This window comes from Populus euphratica, unplaced genomic scaffold, assembly GCF_000495115.2.
Source record: "Populus euphratica unplaced genomic scaffold, PopEup_1.0 scaffold155.1, whole genome shotgun sequence".
Lineage (NCBI taxonomy): Eukaryota > Viridiplantae > Streptophyta > Magnoliopsida > Malpighiales > Salicaceae > Populus > Populus euphratica.
Window position 1 is genome coordinate 921,897 of NW_011499929.1, and position 20,800 is coordinate 942,696.

The 20,800-nt window shown below is 29.8% G+C and overlaps 2 protein-coding genes and 1 pseudogene across 6 annotated transcripts; 1 reads left to right on the forward strand and 2 right to left on the reverse strand.

Annotated features, from left to right (window-relative positions):
• Window positions 1-5,837: 5,837 nt before the first annotated feature.
• On the reverse strand, window positions 5,838-11,418 carry LOC105135946 (Beta-ketoacyl synthase). 5 transcript variants are annotated; one of them, XR_844281.1, is made up of 14 exons: window positions 10,814-11,251; window positions 10,624-10,731; window positions 10,432-10,503; window positions 10,171-10,257; window positions 9,551-9,702; window positions 8,496-8,576; window positions 8,377-8,410; window positions 8,200-8,266; window positions 8,041-8,117; window positions 7,701-7,761; window positions 7,495-7,577; window positions 6,877-6,948; window positions 6,283-6,504; window positions 5,838-6,245 (listed from the first exon to the last, which is right to left on the reverse strand). XR_844281.1 is itself a non-coding variant. In XM_011041060.1 (14 exons), exons 2-14 carry the CDS (start codon window positions 11,174-11,176, stop codon window positions 6,343-6,345), a joined length of 1,419 nt encoding a protein of 472 aa, XP_011039362.1. In that variant the 5' UTR covers window positions 11,177-11,220; window positions 11,299-11,418; the 3' UTR covers window positions 5,838-6,342. The 5 variants fall into 5 exon arrangements, 4 of the variants coding, with proteins under 4 accessions (XP_011039362.1, XP_011039361.1, XP_011039363.1 ...); XM_011041060.1 differs by adding an exon at window positions 11,299-11,418 and having other exon boundaries at window positions 5,838-6,504; window positions 10,814-11,220; XM_011041059.1 differs by adding an exon at window positions 11,283-11,418 and having other exon boundaries at window positions 5,838-6,504; window positions 10,814-11,210.
• Window positions 11,419-13,577: 2,159 nt separating this feature from the next.
• LOC105135952 (protein-tyrosine-phosphatase IBR5-like) lies at window positions 13,578-15,450 on the forward strand (annotated as a pseudogene).
• Window positions 15,451-19,702: 4,252 nt separating this feature from the next.
• Window positions 19,703-20,188, reverse strand: LOC105135953 (uncharacterized). The gene has a single exon (XM_011041068.1). The coding sequence runs from the start codon at window positions 20,186-20,188 to the stop codon at window positions 19,703-19,705; it is 486 nt and encodes a 161-aa protein (XP_011039370.1).
• Window positions 20,189-20,800: the final 612 nt, after the last annotated feature.

A 20,800-nucleotide genomic window follows, 5' to 3' on the forward strand; every position in this document is an offset into this window, starting at 1 on the left:
TTCTAAAAAAATTTTAATTCTACAAGGATTTCTAATGAGTTTCAATATAATTTTCAAGTATGGTAAAGATTTATTAATATTTTAAAATTATTTTCTCACAAGATTTTCTTATTCATCCTAGCTGTATAAGAAAAAAAGAAATGATGATTTTTAATGACAAATTAGTTTATAAGATTATTGGGCAGCATTATAGGTTATAAATAAACCTTATATCAAACTTGTATTGTTTTGTTTTCTTTTTCTCTTCTCATGGCAAAACAAGACTTAGATTTATTGGCTTTATTTTTATTTTATTAGTTACAATCCAATACTTGTTTAGATTTAATTAATATTTTGTTTTCATTTAAGATCCAATAATTGTTTTGATTAGGATTTGGACTTACTGGTAAAGGTTTTATATTAGTTTTTATAAGTGGATCAATTCAATTTTTCATAACTATCTAAACACATGTAAGTTTAAATTTCAGAACTTTTAATTAGTAATACGTCTAAACTTTTTCAATTTAACATGTTAAAGAGATTCTTGCATTTTTTGGTTTTTGAACAAATTGAAACTAACTTATCAAAGATTATCTAACTTCGTGGCATCATTCGATTTCATTCTAATAATTTTGGTGTCTTAGAACGGATTTCCATTGTGTTACACTCTTATCAGACTTGTTTTAGCTTTTCAGGATCAGATTTCAATCTTAATTGTAGGTTACATAATCAAGAGGTTCATATTATATTTTTTTATCTTTTTTAAAGAAAAACCCTTGACTTAAATTATAGATCCAATTGAGTCAAATAAGTTGATTTTATTTTAATTAGATGATAAGAAAAAAAAAAACAACAACAACAATTGGACTAAATAAAACGAAAATAAAATTTCCATGATATCACGGGAGAACAAAGCCTTTTTCTCCAAAAAAAATAATGTAACTCAATTCCTAACCAATTAAATACAAAATGATGAAATTAGGTTAAAAAATGATCTGAGTCAACCCGAGTTAACATGATAAATCTATAACTCAAGTAATAAGGGTCGAGCCAACCCAATTAATCCTCCAAACCCACAACTAAGGTAATGAAATTAAGATAACTCAATAAAAAAAATCACAGTCTCTTTTTAAAAAAAAAATTCAAATGATGAAAGCTGGAGTGAAAATAAGTAGAAACAAAAATGAAGTTAACTATGTTAACTTTTAAAACATATGATCCATTTTATTAGACTAAAAACAACATATCTAGAAAAGTCACGAGACTCAATTCTCAACTAATCAAATATTAGGATGAAATTGAAAAAATAATTCAATTAAACAAAAAGGATCTAAAACAAAAAATACCAATTAAAAAAATAAGAATCAAAATTAAAATTAAAAATAAATTAGAGGACAACTATATTTTTTTATTGAAGAGTGAAATTGAAAAGAGAAATAAATTTAACAAAATGATAAAAAAAAAATCAAAAGAATGAGGACTACATTAAAAAAATAACATTTCATAAACTATGATTGAATGGTGAAATTAAAAAAACAATTTCTTTTACAAAAAGACCAAGAACAAAAATTATAAATCAAAAGTCAAATTTAAAATATTTATAAATAAGAGGACAACTCTAAAATTTTAAATAACTAGTATGAATTTTGAAAGGATAGGAGAGAGAAAAAAAAAAAAGCACCGCCAGTGACAAATCACCTCGCCAACATCGCTAGTGCTGACTTAATAGGAAGAGGATATCACAATAATTTCAATAACAAGGAGGGAGGGGTTTTTTGCTTTTAGAGACATTGCACGCGCTGCCAAAAGATTGGGAGCACCTCCCACACGTTAACACGTGCATTGCAGTGTTAGTTACTTTTGAATTTTTTATTATATTTTATATTTATTAAAATACTAAATTATCTTCTAATCAATATAATAATAACTAAATAATAACATGAAAATGAGAGAAAAAACCTTGGACATCAATTTAAAATTATTTTCTTTTTAAAGGATAATTTAATTATTTCCCAATATTTTAGAAATGAAAAAAAACCAAGTTATTTTTTATTAATTTAATAATAATCAATTAACCTTGTGAAATGATCGCATTGCCCCAGCAGCTAGTTTAATAATTTTTTTATAAAAAAAAGCAAAACTATAATTATATTATTTTAGTTAACAATAACTCAAATGAGAAATAATGTCATTATAAATATAATGTTTTCAAATATATGAAATAATAAGATAAAGTTGACGTTATAATAAATATAAGTATTCATTAGTTTATAATCACTTGGAAACGATTTATTTAAGAATTAAATAATATATATTTATTTAAGATAACATTGTGTTCTTTAATTGAGATAATATTTAATTATTTGTAATTATGAACCGATTCATTAATTTATAAAAATTTAAAATAACTTTTTTTGTTCATTAAATAATTTTATAAAAGTTTGTAATAATTTATTTAAAATAAAATGAATAATGTGGTTGTTGTTCAGGATCTTCCTAGCTAGTTGGTCAGGGGTGTGCTGCATACTCAATTAAAATTAATTTTAAACACAAAAATAATATATGAAGGCATTGTAAGCTTGTTCTCTAGCATCGAAGGAAAAAAATTAATTGCAAACTAAAAATTGGATGCATGTATTCAATAAAAAAAAAGGACAATTACACATATTAATAAATGTTAGGAAGAGTTGTTAAAGCTAAAAAAAATAAAATTGATGTAGATTAAGATACTCAAAATCATGTTACGAAGAGCTCTTAAATTATTATTTTTTAATTATATAAACATTTTTTTTGTAAGCAAAGGAATAATATAAATTTCTTTAAAATATAATAATTTGCTAATATGGCAATCACATTCCATTGATGCAGATCAAGACAATCACCTTTTTTTTTAATAGAAATATAAATTTTTTGTTCTATGTTCTTTATTTAACAAAAACCAAAAGAAATAAGAAAAAAAATATAAAATACTTGGATGATTTGAAATAAGGATTGAAAATGTATTTCTCTAATTAAAATCACTTTATCTCATTAATTAGCTCCATTTTTTTTGGCTTTTTTACTATAATATTTGCTTTTCAAACAATATAATATATTAGTCATATAGGCAAGTTTTAATTGATAAAAAAAATAATATTATGATCATTTGGATACCAATGTATTAAAAAATATAAGAACAATACATTATTCAAGCATTGTAATAGTAAGTGTTTTGGCAATGTTATTAAAATTAGATTGGAATAACGGGTCAACTTGGAGCCTTAGCTAGGTCAACCCGTCAAATTTATAATTTAAATTATATATCTATTTAGGTTTAATAACTTTTTTTAGAATTTATTTTTCATTAACTTATACAATAATAAAATATACATGAGCAAGAAAACTTTCCATACAAGTTAAGAAACAAAAAATCACCAAGAAGAGCTATAAAAAAAATTGCATTAATGTCATAATAAAAAAATATATTATAATATTATTATTCAATTAATGCTAATACTTGTAAATGTTGTCAAACATTCATGATTATAACTTATGTTAACAACAAATCAAGTTCCTTTTATAGCATAGATGTCGGTTATACCATACAGTATGAGTTATGAAAGTGTCAAGTATTTATTGTCCAAAGTATGAGAGTTATGAAAGTGTCAAGCATTTATTGTCCAAAGTATGATGCAACATAAATCTAAATTAGTCATTTAACAAGCAAAGTATTAAAGAGTGAATAAGATAACAAATATAAAACATGTTAGTATCAAATATTAAAGTTCATGTTAAGTTTATACTATACTTATTCTTACACCATTAGTGTAACCTTTTGACCTTAATATAATAAATTTAGTTAAACATAATGAATGAGATTAAGAATATAAATAAAATAAAATTTAACTAAGTAAAGGAAAAGAAATGAAAGACATAAACAAGATATTAATGAAAACAAAACTTAAGCATTACAAAAAATACAAAGAGAGAAAGCAAAAGCATGATATTGATTTGGAAATCAAAATGCCTAAATGCATGGTAAATACTTCCTTTTATAGGTCAAAATTGAAAATGATTGATTTGATGACTAATTGATAAGTAGGCGGTTAACTCTTGACTTAATGACAATTCTTTTTTTGTCTGTCTAAAACGTCATATTTGATGACTAATTGATAAGTGGGCGGTTAACTCTTGACTTAATGACAATCCTTCTTTTGTCTGCCTAAAACGTCATTGATAACGTTAGAATTGGAACCACTTGAAAACATAAAAGTTCTAAGAAATTGTCTTAACTTTCCAGGAAAAAAAATTGAGGTATTTTGGACTTCTAGAACTCTAGATATAGGTCAAATACTGAACAATATTCTTACTATAGAACAAATTCAGACTTCTTTGTTGTTGCTATAATTTGGACTTGAAAATAGCATTTTTAAATCTCGGGCTTCATATGAAAGCTTTAGGCCTATGTCTTACCTTGGACTTGAAAATAGCATTTTTAAATCTCGAGCTTCATGAAAGTTGTAGACCTATGTCTTACCTTTCCATCCATATAAAGTAGATCTAAATCTGAGATCTACAACTCTAGATATGATCCAATTACCGAAGAGTGTTCCTGTTTGAAGTACACCAGCATGTCTTTTCTAAGTTTAATCATCTTTTTGTTATTTCAATTTCAGTTCTTAAACTCATCAATCAATCCTTTCATTTATGTGATAGGCTTGCATTTAAGATAAATATTTACTATAAATTAAAGGTATTATATGTTATTAGATATGTTATTATAAAACATGCTTTAGTTAAAAAAGTATTGATACTTCAAGTGTAAAATAATGATATAAAACCTTAATAAAAATACACTTTTAAGTACTAATCAATTTATCTTTAAATTTATTTTATTTTAGTGTTTTAAGTCTTGTTTTTTATTATTAGGTTCAATTTTCTCTAAAAATTATTGAACCCGAGTTTTTTTTAGTTCTTGATTTTGGCTTTAAATGTTTTTGAGTGCTTGATTTGAGTTTTATAGTTTTTTTTTTCTTGATTTCAGCTTTATCTTAGATTTATTTTGTTGGTTTCATAGATTAAAAAAAGTATCCATCAAACTTGAACTTTGCCATATATATATATATATATAAGAGAAAAGTCAAATGTTATTTTGTTTATGCCGAACGAAAAAAAGAAAGAAAGAAAGAAATTGCAAATCATAATTGTGAAATCAAGAGTGCTTATTGATTGAATTTATATTAATTTTAGATTCTTAAGCTTTTTTCAATTGACAAGCACTTAAATTAAATTAGATTTGTATTATTCAGGTTTGTTTTTTAAATTCTTCTAACTCTTAGTTTTTTAAAACGTGTTTCCTTAAAATTTAATTTTTTTATTAAAAATTATTTTTTTATATTTTTAAATTGGTTTAATATGCTAATCTAAAACATAATTAAAAAAATAAAAAAATCATTTAAAATATTTTAAAGTAAAAACTGCAACTACTTCTACTACAATCCTAAACATTCACTAAATATTTTTCTTATTTTTCTTGATTGTTGTTTCTTTTTCAATCCATTGGTTATGCGTTATAATGAGGTTTTTTATTGCATTGTACAAATGGAGGATCTTCCGAAATATGTTTTGAGGGGTGAAATCCCCTTTCTTAAAACCATAGAGGTGACAGTGCTGCTATCATAAATATGATACAGCAAAAACGCTGACTCTGTCAGATAAACCCTAGCCGCATTATCTGGAATGGAGTCTCAGTAAACCAAATCATTTAGCTTGAGAGAGAGGATCACGGATCCATCCACAAGCCTGAAGCTCCTTGCATATAAGGCTAAAGGTAATTGAGTCAAAAAGGGTAAATTTTAGAACGAGAAATCAAAGGCACATGAACTCAAAAACCGACTGCCTCTCCTTCCACAAACAAAAACGCAAAATATTGCTCCTAGATCGCTCCAAGTGAAATGCGAAAACAACCAGTTGCCATCCTTCAGGAAAAAAAATTGAATTGTTTAGATTTTCATGAGCTAGATGTACCTGTTCTCAAAATAAATTATTTCAGCAAACATGATCAGGCATAATGTAAAACTCGATCAAAACCCTCATTAAACTCTGCCAGAAAACAACCTTCGTATCTTTTCCTGCAGTTATTTCTGGTCAGCTCCTCTAGCAAAACTTCATTTTTGGCTTGATTTCAAAAAAAAATTGATCATAATTCCAACGTCTATGAAGAGTTGAAAGTGTAAATTTAAAGTCTATCCCCACCATTTCATTTCGTTGACTCCATATCTAGAAACCGCAGATGATGCAGATTTAGTTGATAATTGGAGAAACATACTTTTCATGCCAGCAGTTCCGATGCCAGATCATGAGTGCAGAACCAATCAATCTGTCTTACACAGAGGTGAAAAGTAGAGACGCATTTGTTCCTCCGAAGCCAAAAGAATTCGACAAAGCTGCTCTTACCAACATCTCTTTTGATGCAGTCAATGGCATAAAATTGTCTTTGAAGAGGGGATCTGGTTTATTGAGGTTAAGAGTCAATGGAGCAATTCCCTGAAACATCCACAGAAAACATTCTGTTATGATTGCAAAACCTCTCAACTATAAATTTAAAGAATATAAGGAAGCCAAGTGATTTTGTAGCTGCTGTATAAGAAGAGCAGGCAACGGACAGGAAAGCCATATATGCAAACCTCCATAGTCAGCCATATAGGTTTAGCCTTTTTCCTTAAAAGTTTGCGAGACATGTTGTCAGTTTGCTGGATCATTCACTATAAAATCACATAGGAGAAGGCATGTACAAATACGCACAGCTCTTTATTGCCTTTTTCAAAAGCCTAGATATTATGAATCTGACTCTCTTATGGTAGAGGTGTTTCAGCTGGTTCTCATTAAAGGAGCAAGCAGGCCGTATGAAATGCTTACATGATGCACTGCTAAAATTGCAAATATGGCTTCAACAGCACCAGCAGCTCCTAGTAGATGGCCAATGGCTCCCTGAAGTTATTATAAATCACAAACAAAACCATCATGAGAACTGGCTGTTGACAATAAACAAGAACAAATTTTGTTCTCTAAAGATAAAAGGCAACAGAAAAAAATCTGCAACTAGCATGCATGCTTCAATCAAGGATGAGATATAATTCCCTTTCTTCAAGTTAGCAGGGTATAATTCCTCATTCATAACCCCCGTTATTCCAGTATCAGCCCTATTCAAGACCATGCCTCTTCAAGCTCATCTCTAAAGCAAGTGGATGTTACTACTCAGCATGCAGTGATGCAAGAATGAAATAAGGGTTGTGAACACAAGTGAGAACTATTCACATAAGATTTACAAATATGCATAATTTGAGAAGTTCAATTACAAGCACCATCTTCAGTAGCACATGCTTCATCGAGTATTAGCTTTGACAATGGAATTCTATTCTGAATAATTAGGTCCCCATACATTTGAGTGACAGTGCCTGGATCAATGAGCTAATGCCAACTCACACTGTTCTTGTCTTTCTCAAAATGTAATCTGATTTGAAACTGAACATTTACCTTTGTGGAAGAGAATGCCAAAGCACCTGATGTTGCATGTTCAGAGAACACAGTTTTGATGGCAATGGCTTCTATAGCATCACCTGAATCAGATATTTCAGCATGGACCACAGATACACAAGTCATAACACAAATTGACATTCTAGAGATACAAATTGATAAGTTGAAAGGGAAGCAATGTGATACGGTCTGTCCATAAGACTTACCCAAAGGTGTAGATGTAGCATGGGCATTTATGTAATCCACTTGATTGGGATGAAGACCAGACTGTCATTGACAAAAAAACAGGGAAGTAAAAGCAACGTTTTCCATCAGAATGGTGGTATTAAAAAAATTAACACTATTAGAAAGAATTTGCTAAGCAGAGAGCCAAGTAATTAGCAGAGTATAAAAGTTGATCTAACAATTTAAACACTAGGCATTGGACATTTTGCACCTTGATGTAGTCTGCATCTCAGGTAATGATACCTTTTCAACAAGATTACAAACATTTTGACAACTAATGTCTAGTGGACAAACATGTCAAAGCCCACATATCTTAATTACCTGTTTCAAGGCACGTGTCATTGCCAGAACAGCTCCCCTTCCATCATTATGTGGTTGAGTAATGTGATATGCATCACCTAGACAATATCAACATCGCCATAAATGACATTATCTACTAAAAACAACTACCGAAAGATTTACGACTTTTTTCCCCCAAACCTGACATCCCATAGCCGCGAATCTCTGCATAAATTTTTGCTCCTCGTTCTTTTGCATGCTCAAGTTCCTTTGCAAGGTAAAAGGAGAAAAGATCATGAATATCATAGTCATGACTCAACTCATCAAATTGACAAAATTAATATGTTGAAAAGTTAACAGAGAAACAAGTCAACGTACTTCTAATACCAAGACTCCAGAGCCTTCACCTATGCTGAGCTCAAAGCATAAGATGGGAGTGAGAACAAGAAAGAACATGTGTGAAAAATGAAAATCGAAAGTTATGAAAATGTGCTTACACAAATCCATCCCGATCACAATCAAAAGGTCGAGAAGCTTCTAGAGGCATGGAATTGTGCTTTGTGGTTAATGCTCTTGATCTGGAATTAAACATGATAAAATTACCAGCTAAGAAACTTGGTAAATGTGATGAATGGCACAAGAAAGGAAGCTGAGAATAACTCCATCAAGCAGACTTTATCTGGTGACAGATCTACTCTAAGAATTGATTATCTAACTGCATTTTTAAGGTAAGGTAGAGAGAAGTAGCATAAGCACATAACCATCAAGATGATGCCAAACCCATCCCTTTGATGATTGGATGCTAAAACAGGTATTATAGTGCTCATTTCCAAAGCTTACCTTGCTTGCAGTTGGTTTCTACTTGCAGTATGGTAAGCAACGTCATTAGGGATCTAGTTATGATCCTAGGACAGGAAATCCAAAGCAGTCTGGTATTTTTCCATGAAGTAACTGCTCTCAAGCCTCAAACTTGCAATCAAGTTTCATGGGAGCTTATGATCAAGATTTGTGAACCTTAACCACAAAAAAATAATAAACTACAGTAAAACCCGAGGAAATTGCAGGCATCACCTAAGAATTTGAAGGTTTAATAGAAACCTCCATTTTTAGGAAAATCCTGCAGTTTTACTCCCAAAAGTCCTTTGTAATTTACAAAAATTATGGGCATTTTGGGTAGAAAAAAGGATCTCAGTAATATTTTCTGGAACATGGAGGAGGTTTCTGGTCAAACCTTCACTCTTTTAACAGTGCCTGTAATTTCACCATGTCTCAAGGGGGTGCTTTACCCTACCAAAAAGGAAATTATTAATAATGCTCTGAGTAACATGCATTCAGAGAAGGCATAAAATTTCTTCGAATAAATTTATCTGCAAAATAGAAATTTGATTCAATAAATTGCATTATTCTTTATATGAAATTTGATTCAATAAATTGCATTATTCATTATATATATATATAAGATTTCAGTGCCAAACAAGAAATTGCACTATTATAAAGCTCAAAGTGATAGCCAGCATTCAGAGAAGGCATAAAACTTGGTAGAGAAAATTACCTACAAAATCCTGCTATAGATAAAGCATCTATGCTGGACTCTGTTCCTCCAGCCACCATAACATCTGAATCCCCAAATTGAATCATCCTTGCAGCATCGCCAATAGAATGTGCTCCAGTAGCACAAGCTGTCACAGCAGCATGGTTTGGTCCCTGTATCCAGGGAAAAAAAAACTGACTGTAGCCAACATGTTACTTTACACATAATTGAGGACTTCATTTTGTTCAAATCTCCAAAAACAATATTGATTGGTACATTGAGCTGAAAAATAAACAAGCTGAAAACTTATAAGGAGAATTGACCATCACTAAGCACACGTTCAAATCGATTCGCCATTCTTCCTTGTCTATTGAGTCAAACCTCTCACATAACCCTAAAGAACGCTCCACCATTGTCTAATTACCTTCAAATACAACTTGCAAAATTTTATGTCTATCTTGAACCTAAACCCTAAGTACGATTCTCCCACGTAATCTACCAAAGAACCTACTAGATCTAAGAGGCGAAGCACTAACTAACAAGTTTTCATTGGTCCACCAACAAACAGCAAGACATGTTCTCATAAGGAAGTCATATGTTTCATTTATCAATAATATTAGACATGGAAGTTAAATAAACACCTGGAATCCATATTTCATGCTCACATGACCAGATGCCATGTTGATCAATATCCGTGGGATGAAAAATGGACTAAGCCGACGAAGTCGCTGCAATGAGAAAGCCTCGGTATCAGGTTAATTGTTTCAAGAGGCATAGATCACTTACAAGGATAAATGATGTTACAAAGAGAAGTTGCCATAACATGACCACAATTATACAGAAAACATAAGGTTAAATGCTTTTTCTTCATTTCTGACTACGTAGGCAGGAACATAAATTACCTTCTCACAAATCAGTTGCGAGGCTTCCAGCACATCAGTTATGCTTCCAATCCCCCCACCAATAGAGACACCCTGGTATTCTTCACGTTAAAGAAAATATATATAATCAAAGAATCAGGAAATAAGAATACATTTTTATCCTATCCACAGAATTATCAAACAGTATATACTCCAACAACAAACAACAAGTACCGTTCTTTCCTTCTGTTCCTGCTCAGTGGGCGCCCATTTTGCATCTTTAAGAGCTTCATCAGCAGCACACAGCGCATAGCCTATAAACCTTGCAACTGATCGATGCTCCTGGGAACCATAAAACCAAATCAAAACAGAAGAGAAAGTGCAAAATTGAGGGGAAAAGAAAAGAAGGAAACTTGACGGGCACCTTAGAATTAAGCCATAAATCCGCATTGAATTCGCCAGTTTTGGTGCCGCAAGGAACGACCGCAGCAACTTTAGAGGTAAGCTGATCAAAAGTGTACAGCTGAGTCTCTCTATCGAAAGAAGAATTCATTTTGAGATCCTCTAGTGTTATTGCCCGAACACCACATTCTCCCTCTATCAAGCGCTTCCACGTCGTTTGCACTCCGCAACCAAGAGGGGTCACCATGCCTATACCAGTGACGACTACTCGGCGAGGAGTGACTGGTGGAGGAGGGCCAAAGGAAGAAGATAAATGACGACGAGTCAGTTGGTAGCAAAGGGGAGATGATGATAATAATCGACGCCAACGAGAAGAGCTGGCCATGGACTTTGCTTTCTTTTAGCTTCGGTTTCAGTACAGAGCTGGAGATGCGCTGCTCGGCTTTGGCAAGAATGATTAACAGTGCTTTCTTTTAGCTTCGGTTTCAGTACAGTGCTGGAGATGCGCTGCTCTGCTCTGCTCGGCTTTGGCAAGAATGATTAACAATGACGTCTCAATTTTTCTTTTCCGGGTAATCTTGAAATGCTCTCAAATCTAAAATCATTATTTGCATCAAAATTTGTCGGAGAAAATGACTCGACAAAATGAATGAAGTTAGAAGTATATTTAATAAAATTATATTTTTATAAAGATAAGTAGTATAATTTAGAAGTTAAAAATTCAGTTTTTTGTTTCCTTTTTTAAAACAATTTTTCATTAAATTCGAAATTTATTTCCAACCAAATATATTTTTTTATTTTCTTAACTCAGAAGTTTTAAAAAATAATTATTTTGCAAAATTCATATCAAATAAAACCTATATTATTAATGAGTATTTGCATTTAATGCTGAATGGGAAAGTCTTTTTAAGATTATTGGTGAAAGTAATTAAGTATTAAATATTAAGAAAATTATTAGATGAATTTACTTCATCTTCTAATTTTTACTCTCATTTAGTAAAAAAAATCCTTTCTTGCCATCATATATATTTTTTTGTGTATTTCAAAGTTGATGTTGATAATCTATGGATTCATAATTTTAAATTCACAAAATAATTTTTATAATAATTTTCATGCTTTGAGCTTCAAGTAAGGTCCTATAGGAAATGTTGTTATTTCATTTGAAAAATACGGCAACCCACTAAGCTATATTTCAACTTTAAACATGAAATTAAATAGTTAAATGTATAATTTGAGTCATAAAATAAATCAAGTCCAACACTTTTTTTATAAATTTTTTATTTAAAATAAATATCTGAAACAACTAAATATTAAAATATTTATTTAAAATTTTAATAAATTAATAAATATAAAACCAAAATAAATTAAATTATTAAATTAAAAAATAATAAAATATCAAAGGTTGAATTTAAAAAAAAAGCTTGAAGAATCAAATTAGTTTTAAAAAATAATTAAAAAAGAAGAAGTTATAGTACTTTTACCTCGAGACAAATGGCCTAGCTTTGTAGGCATGTAATAACTGAAGCCCTTAAACCTTTTTATTTATTTATTTTTTTCAGAGGTAAATAAAATTAATTTTTTTTTTTTTTATTAGGATAGATAACTTGCTATCCTCTTTTTATTTTTTTTCCTTTTTTTTAAACAAACGACATAACACTTATTATTTTTTTAATTCTAGTAGCCAGAAGGTTGGTCATGGGTGTTTTACATCTTAAAAACCTTTAAAAAAAACCTCAACAATTTAAAAAACCTATTTATAATCTTAAAAAACTCGAAAAAATCACCTTAAACATTGAAAATCAACCTAAGATAAAATTTTTTACCAATCTCGGATCTATCATATCAAGCAAGGTTAAAAAAACAAAATAGTTAGCTAGAATAAATTTTTCTTATCGAATAGAAGTTATTAACACTAAAATCTCTCTTTTATATGATCGGAATCGATGTTAACCATTATTTTTTTTATAACAAGAATCCAACCACTTTCTTTTTTCCCTTTCAAACCAAAAAATAAATAAATAAATATATTTTGGAATCAAATTTGAATTTTGAAAATTAAAAGGGACCTAAATTTTATAATTTATAAAGTATAAGGACTAAATTAAACTATTCACCCCAAGTTTTAAACAATCACCCCTTTTCTTCACTTTTTTGCCATACTCAATAAATTTGCTTGAATTGAGAAAAAAAAATATAATGACAAGAAAAAAAATCTATGTAGCAATCAATAATGACTTGTTTTTGTGTGAATAATGTCACGGTGACCAATGATTTCACTAAGCCTTTTATTATTTTGTTTACTAGTTTTATGCCACACTACATTACAAGGATCAAAAAATTTTAAAACATTAAAAAAACTTGTTAAGGTCTAAGAAAGTTTTCTAGCATTGTTATTGAACAAAAAAGCATAATAATTTTAATTTTTTTTATTAAAATAAATTTTTTTTATTAATATATCTTATGTTTATTTTAGCAAACATAATGTTTTTAACTAGAAACTGTCAAATAAAATATTGTATGATTGTAAAAACAAGTTAACAAAAGATATCAAAATAATATGTTTATATTTTATATATGATTGAAAGCTAAAAAAATGGTAAATGTAAAATTATGTTCAAAATCTACTTAAAACTCTAAAGGAAAAAAAACAATTTGAATAGAATTTTCATGAATAATTTATTGCTAGTATTATTATTATTTTCTTATCATATACATAATAATGTTTAAAATTTTTTAAAAATAAAATAATTTTTTTTTATGATTGTTAGTTTCACTATTTCGTCAAAATGACTTCTTTTCTTTCCAATTATTCTCACTTCTTGAAGCCTGTAATTATTTGACTTAATATCCCAAGAACTAGAAACTGCATGTTTCCTTGCGCTGTTGGAATTTTCACTGATAAATGCATTAAAAGGTTTATGCCATGTGCCTGTGGTGTTAATTACTTCTCTTTACATACATATGGCTGTGAAATTGTCTGGGGCTCATAGCCAGACTCTGCTTCACTTCATTTAGACCTTGCATGCATCAGTGTTTCTAAATGCCACATCCTAGCTTTTTGCAGAGCAATGTGAGAAGGACAAGGCCCGTGTTCTTGTCCATTGCACGTCTGTGAAAAATAGTTTTGAGTTTTTTCTGCAAAGTATATTTGTTATCTTTGTTTCCTTTCTTATTTGGGGGAAACTGAAAAGTAAAACCAATGATTCTAATCCAACTTGACTTGAATGAGTAAAAACTTATAAGACCAATAATATGTAGGGTATAAGTATTATTAAATTTGACTCTAAACTCGTCCAAAACCTAAATGAAAATATATATTTATATTATTTAAATATATTTATAAAATATTTAGATTTTTTTAATACAATATAACATATACATATCTTAGTATTGATATAAAACAAACACACACACACATATATATATATATAAATGATAATTAATAAAATATAAATATTAAAAAATCCAACCCATGGATAACATCCTAGTTTGGCCTTTACTCTTTGTCATTTTATATTATATATATATGTTTGAAAGTTTAGATTTTTTTAATACAATATAACATATACATATCTTAGTATTGATATAAAACAAACACACACACACATATATATATATATAAATGATAATTAATAAAATATAAATATTAAAAAATCCAACCCATGGATAACATCCTAGTTTGGCCTTTACTCTTTGTCATTTTATATTATATATATATGTTTGAAAGTTGGTTGTAATTATTTTTTAAAATATTTTTTATTTTTTAAAAATTATTTTTATATCAATATATTAAAATAATTTTAAAACACTATAAAAATATTAATTTAAAACAAAAAATAAAAAAAATATTTTAAAAACATAAAAACAAACAGCAGCCTAATCCCGGGAAACAATATTAATTTAAAACAAAAAATAAAAAATATTTAAAAACATAAAAACAAACAACAGCGTAATCCCGGGAATCTTGTCCGTTATTGGCATGTGCTTTGGGGGATCAGCAATGTATTTTGTTATCTTGTTGATGGAAATCTTAACCTTGTTCTTGCTGACAGGTCTCCAGCTATTGTAATGGCTTGCTTGATGAAGTCCAGAGGATGGAGGTTTGCGCAATGTTACAAGTGGGTGAAAGAGAGTAGACCATCTGTTGATCTCGCTCAAGGTTTGTTCGCCTTGATGCTGATCTGCTAGCACCTTTGTAGGGTAAAACAATTGCTGTTACTGTCGATATTATACTGTTTAAATTATGATTCAGTATTTCTAGTTAGCACTCAAGACTACCGAGTTTATAACTGCTGTATTTATGTCTACAGAACAGTGCCACTTTCAGTTTTTTTAATGAATTCTAGCTGTCTACCAGCAGTTGCAGGAGCATGAACAGAAGATTTTAGGGTCAAATGATAATAGCAATCCAGCCCTGCCAGTCTTCCCTCCTGTAGGTGTGCCATCTTTTAGCTTTGGCTTCCCAAAGGCAAATGATCCAGTTCCTGTCACCGTGTTTAATGGCGTTGGTGCTCCGTCAAATTTCACGCGTCCTCTAGAATTCCTCCACAAGAATTCCAGTTTGAAGCTGGTCATCCCCAGAACAGTCTATCAGAAAGCTCCTCTGGTACCAATTTGCCGAACCCTAATGGTGCAGCAGATATATCAATGAATTCATGAATTTCTAACGCCCTCCCTGATTAATGAGCGTCAAGTGAGCTTGCAAGAGTGCAAGTCCCAAAAGTTGACACTAGAAATTATACTTTTGGTTTGAGTTTTGGCCTGTGCCTTTCTTCGTTATTCATGAGTTTATACAAGAGCGTTAATTTAGTTTTCATCATATACATGGGTGATAAAATTGTGTTATCTCCGCGGCTTCTTGCAACATTGTTTCACTGCTGAAGAAAGGGGTAACCTTCACTTGATCAACTTATCGTCAAGGCAATTTTATCACCGGTGAATAAGCTCATCCATAACTTTGCACATTGAAGAAATAGTTTTTTTCCTTAAAATTACAGAATATCATCTACAAGTAGAAGGAAAATAATGATGTATCCATATTTTGTTAATGAAAATGATTGCAAAATATTCCTTATTTAGCTACATTTGTATTGTTTCCCTTAATATTAATGAGAAAAGAGAACTATTGATCAAGTTAAAATATTTGACCTCCCGTTTGAAAGAACATGAGTGTGCAGCATAATCAAAATATAAACATCCGACATTAGTAAACTTTCTTGTTCTGACAGTCAGAATCATCTTCCAGATCAGAATGATGGTCACTTGACAAGCATAGTGCAGGGATTTGCTTAATCAAGGATCTTGGAACGGGTGATCTTAAAGATGATTATGATTTTAAACACGTGTATCTCAAGTAATACTTTGAAATCTTGAAATTAACAACTTTGTAAGTATAATACTTCAACTGATCATTTATAAAGAGCAAATTTAATCTTCAATCAGTTAATCTGCATCTCTTAGGATTCTACTACAATAATATTTCATAGGTAAGGTAGTGGTTTTTCCCAGATTTGGGTCTCATCAATCGTTGCTAATAATCCACGAAGGATGTTTCAATCAGCGGCATCATCTGATTTTAAATCCATAAAGACGATCCAGCATTATCTTATAATAGCAGTGCAATTCAATTCTGGCCATTCCACACAGAACTTCCATTCACAATTTATGTCACCCGAAAAATGCAGAGATCCAGAGCACAATCCTGTAGGTAATTTGATACACCCAACACACCATTTATACAGAGAATACACTAAACAATTTGGGCATTTTGTATGATGAATCCAGACTTCGAGGACTTCTAGGCCATGCATGCTTCAAGGGATGACTTGGAAAGCCACAACAAGCCTGGATCATTCCGCTTATCCAACATCCTCACTAAATCCAACCATAAGAAGAATTTCAACTGCATCTGTAAATCATGAGAAGCAGATATGCAAACAAATATCAGTCAGAGAAGCTGACTCTCTAGAACGTCATCCATCTATCCAATTAGTCGTTAATTAAAGACACTGTAAGACCTTGGTGATTGGCGACATTTTCTGGATTATGGGATTCAAAGGACAAGTAAAATAAGAGAATCGGAAAGCGTTCTATGACCCCGCAAGTTGTCACATAAATTAAATTAAATTAATAAAAAAAAAACTAAACTAAAAAGCCTATAACTGTAACGATGATTTTATCCTCATTTCTCTTAACAATTATCTTGGCACTAGAGTAATATAATATTTTTTATAGAATTCAAATATCATTTGAGAATTAATCATAGATAAAATTATTATTCAACTTTATAATGTACAATAAAATATTTTTTTACTCTTAAAATCTCAAAAAAGAGGTTTTTGTTAAGGGCTTTTTGATTATTTTCTTTTAATTTGCATAATAAAATAACACTTATATTCTTGGGGTGCTCCGAAAAAATAGCTTTGTGGGGAGGGGATTTTTTGTCTTTGTATTATTTTTACATAGTAAAATTATATTCTTAACCTTTAACTTTTTGAATTTAAAGGACTATTTCTGAGTGTATTTTTATCTTTGCACCATAGTTTTGTTATAATAATTGAATGTGCTCAGGTTTTTTTTTTGTAATTAAATTTTTTTATAATTTATCTTATTAAAATATTTATATATTGGTAAAATATGCTAATATATGTAATACACGCGTTAGAGTTCTTTGTGCTATATAAAAAACGCATGTGGACAATTAAAGTGGCTAAAAAAAATCAATAATCATCTCATCCAATGCACAAGGATGAGGCGTAACTGTTATAGTGGTACTTAACCAAGATGAGTGGTAGTTCGACGGCGATAAGGTTTTTTTTTTCTTTTTTCCAGCCTTTCATTTCTCTCTCTTTAATGTTCGTGTCAAGTCTTGAAAAATTTAATTTTTTTTTTACAATTTATTTTTTTTTAATTGTTATTTTTTTATCCTTTGCATTTATTTTATTTTTTTGATTTATCCTTTAGAATTTTAATTCATTTTTTTTTCAAATTTTAGTCATCATTTTTTTCATTACTTTTTTTTCTATCCTTTTCTTCATTTTTTTATTTAATTTAATCTCTAATTAATTTTTTTAATTATTTTTGGTGCAAGATTTGGTCCTCATTGTATATATTTTTTAAATTTTTTATAATTAAGGATTTTTCTTTGTGATTTTTTTTTTGTCTTTTACAGGGTTGTCTCATTTTCATGACCCGGTTCATCAATTTCAATGTTTTACTTGGTTTGGGTTTGTTTGTTTTTTTTTTTTAAAAAATCCTTTTTAGAATTTGTTTTTTTCTTTTTTCTTTTTCATTTGGCATTGACTTATCAATCTGTTTTTCTTTTTTTTTTTTCATTTGAAATTGAGTTATTAGGCTATGAGCTTTGTAATTTGTTCACCTTTTTTTTTTTTTTTTATGGAGTTATAACATCTCATATCTCGTTTCACAAGTTGCTTAAGTTAACATGGGTTGACTTAATTTTTTTTAGATTAATTTTTTGTTTGGTTTTATCCTTTGCCATTAAATTATTGACTCTTGAACGTTGTCATTGTTTCTATCTTTCTTTGCGTAGGGTTATCCCGGGTGTGGGATAGTCAGGCATCTCAACATCCCCTCCATAAATATACAATACATCTAGCTCGATAGTAACCTAATTTGAGCATGTAGCATTTTGTGTTTTTGTTTTTTGTTTTTTTTTCATTCTCTCCTACTTGATTTTTGTGGTGGCTTTAAAAAAGATCAAATCAACCCTTGAGGTTTGTTATATTTAAGATTTCATCCTTATTCTTTTTATTATAGTTTTTAAAATTTTAAAAACTTTATGGAATATAGGTTTTTTTCAATTTTACTATTGTTCTTTATATTAAATTAAGATTTTTTTAATTTCATCCAAATAGATATTTTTCACCTATCAGATTTGATTCCTGTTTTTTTTATTTTTTTATAAATGGTTTTTGCATTTTGTTTTTGACAATTTCATCATTGTTTTATTTTTTTCTTGTCAAATGTAATCTTGGTTTTATTAATGTTTTTTTTTTTTTTCTTTGTTAAATTTAGATTTTTTAAAGGAATTCTATTTTTTAATTGAATTGAATTAATTAATTTTATTATTCAATATTTAATTTTTTAAATGTTGAGCTCTAGGATTAATCTTGGTCAAAAATTTAACGGATTATGAGTTTGAGAGTTTAATCTAAATTTATAAGGTTTGTATTATTATGATATTTTTTTTTATGAAAAATATGGTTGGCTCTATTTTGTGTTTTTATTAAATGAAATTTATTGATTGCATCCCTACCATTTAATTTTGAAGCAATACTTGAAAGTATTTTGTTTTTTTTTTAAATTTTGTTTTTTAAAATTAATATTCTTTGTTTATTTTTTTTATTGAGTTATTTTAATATCATTTCTTGAATTATGGATTCAACAGATTCACTAGATTTGGCTTAATAATTTTTTTCATTGGTTTTTAATAATTTTGAATCTCGAGTCAATAATCATAATCCTTAGATTTTGTTCTTTTGTTTTAAAAATGCATTATCTTAATATTTTTTTACATCATAATCCTTAGATTTTGTTCTTTTGTTAATATTTTTTTATAATAAAAAAATTGATGGGTTTGTAGTATTGCGTGAACCACCTATAAAATAATAATTATTTGTTTAGTTTTGTTGAAGAGTTTTGACAATCTCACTTGGTTTTGTTAATACTTTATTTTTTAATATTTTTTTATTGAATTGTTTTTTAATTTGATAAAAATTAACAATCACTATTTTTTTGGCTATTTTTTTTTTTATATCGAGTCGTGGATTCTTTCCTTTTCTTTAAAATCCAATAATATAGCTTAAGCATTATTTTTTGCACTGCGATATACCTGCAGTCCCAACCGCACTAAAGAGAATAACCAAATAAATTATTAAGTCAGACAAGCTTACCCGAGTATCTTAAAAAGAGCTTGCAAACAAGTGGTTGCTTCTGTTGCCTTCAATTCAGCTCTCAGTGTCGCAATAGCCTTCTGCAGGTGGCTGCAAACAGCAGTAAAAGGATCTTGGATTCTCTGTAATTCTTGATCATCTGGATCTGGTTCATCAATTTGCATCCTAGAGACTTCATGTGACGCTGCTAAATCATCATCTAGATCAGGCTCAGCCTGAACAACTTGATTTGTTTCAGATTTATCAGGGTCGGGTTCTTTATAAGCTTTATTTGGTCGGGGTTGGTCTTTAATGGTTTCAGTTGCTAGAGAATCATCAGGATCAGGTTCATCAATGGTTTCTCCCGAGTGAACCTCACCATTCAGGTTGCCCATCATCTCACGGTGATTGACTTGAAAATCACTAGGATCAGGTCCATTCTTGCCTTGATTAAAAGAATGTTCATCAAGACCACGTCTTGCCTTGATTAAAAGAATGTTCATCAGGACCAGGCTGATGCTGAGGTTTCCACTGAGTTTTATGTGGATTTTCAAGATCTACATTTTCTTTTCTCCTCAGAATCAGGTTCATTATGCATGTTAAAAATTGAATCATCTGGGTCAGGTTCTTCATGTATTTCAGAGATTCCAGAGCTGTTGGATGAGGCATTTAATAAAAGGCGATAAGCAGCAGCCAAGGAAGATGCACGGCACTAGCCAGCTGATCTGACACAATCTCCCGAGCTTCTATTGTCTGAAACATAGAGGTCTTCGCTGTACTGGTCTGGATGATTGATAGCACTCAAGGCATGCTCCCTTGATTTACTCCAATTAAACTATTATTTTCTTGGTTCAGCTGGTAGAAAAACACGCAAATTTAGACAAGGCTATTTCTGTTGAACTTAAGCGGTAGTTACGGCCCAATCATAAACATGTGTGTGGATACACATTTGTTCCTGTTTATCCAAAGCATAAAAGTTTGCATTGTGTTCTGAGTACACCATGTGAGTCTGAAAGGAAAATAAGAGTTAAAATGAATATCTCAACAAGAATAATCTAAAAATCTTGAGAAAAAGGGGAAAGAAAAAAAATGATTATGAGGATTACAAGTTCATG

Coding starts and splice junctions, on each gene's coding strand:
- LOC105135946 (XM_011041060.1), bottom strand. CDS start 11,176: ATGGCCAGCTCTTCTCGTTGGCGTCGATTATTATCATCATCTCCCCTT. Junction 10,258..10,431: donor CGCAACTGATTTGTGAGAAG/GTAATTTATGTT, acceptor TTCTCATTGCAG/CGACTTCGTCGGCTTAGTCC. Junction 8,411..8,495: donor TGTGATCGGGATGGATTTGT/GTAAGCACATTT, acceptor CTTTGAGCTCAG/CATAGGTGAAGGCTCTGGAG.
- LOC105135953 (XM_011041068.1), bottom strand. CDS start 20,188: ATGAACATTCTTTTAATCAAGGCAAGACGTGGTCTTGATGAACATTCT.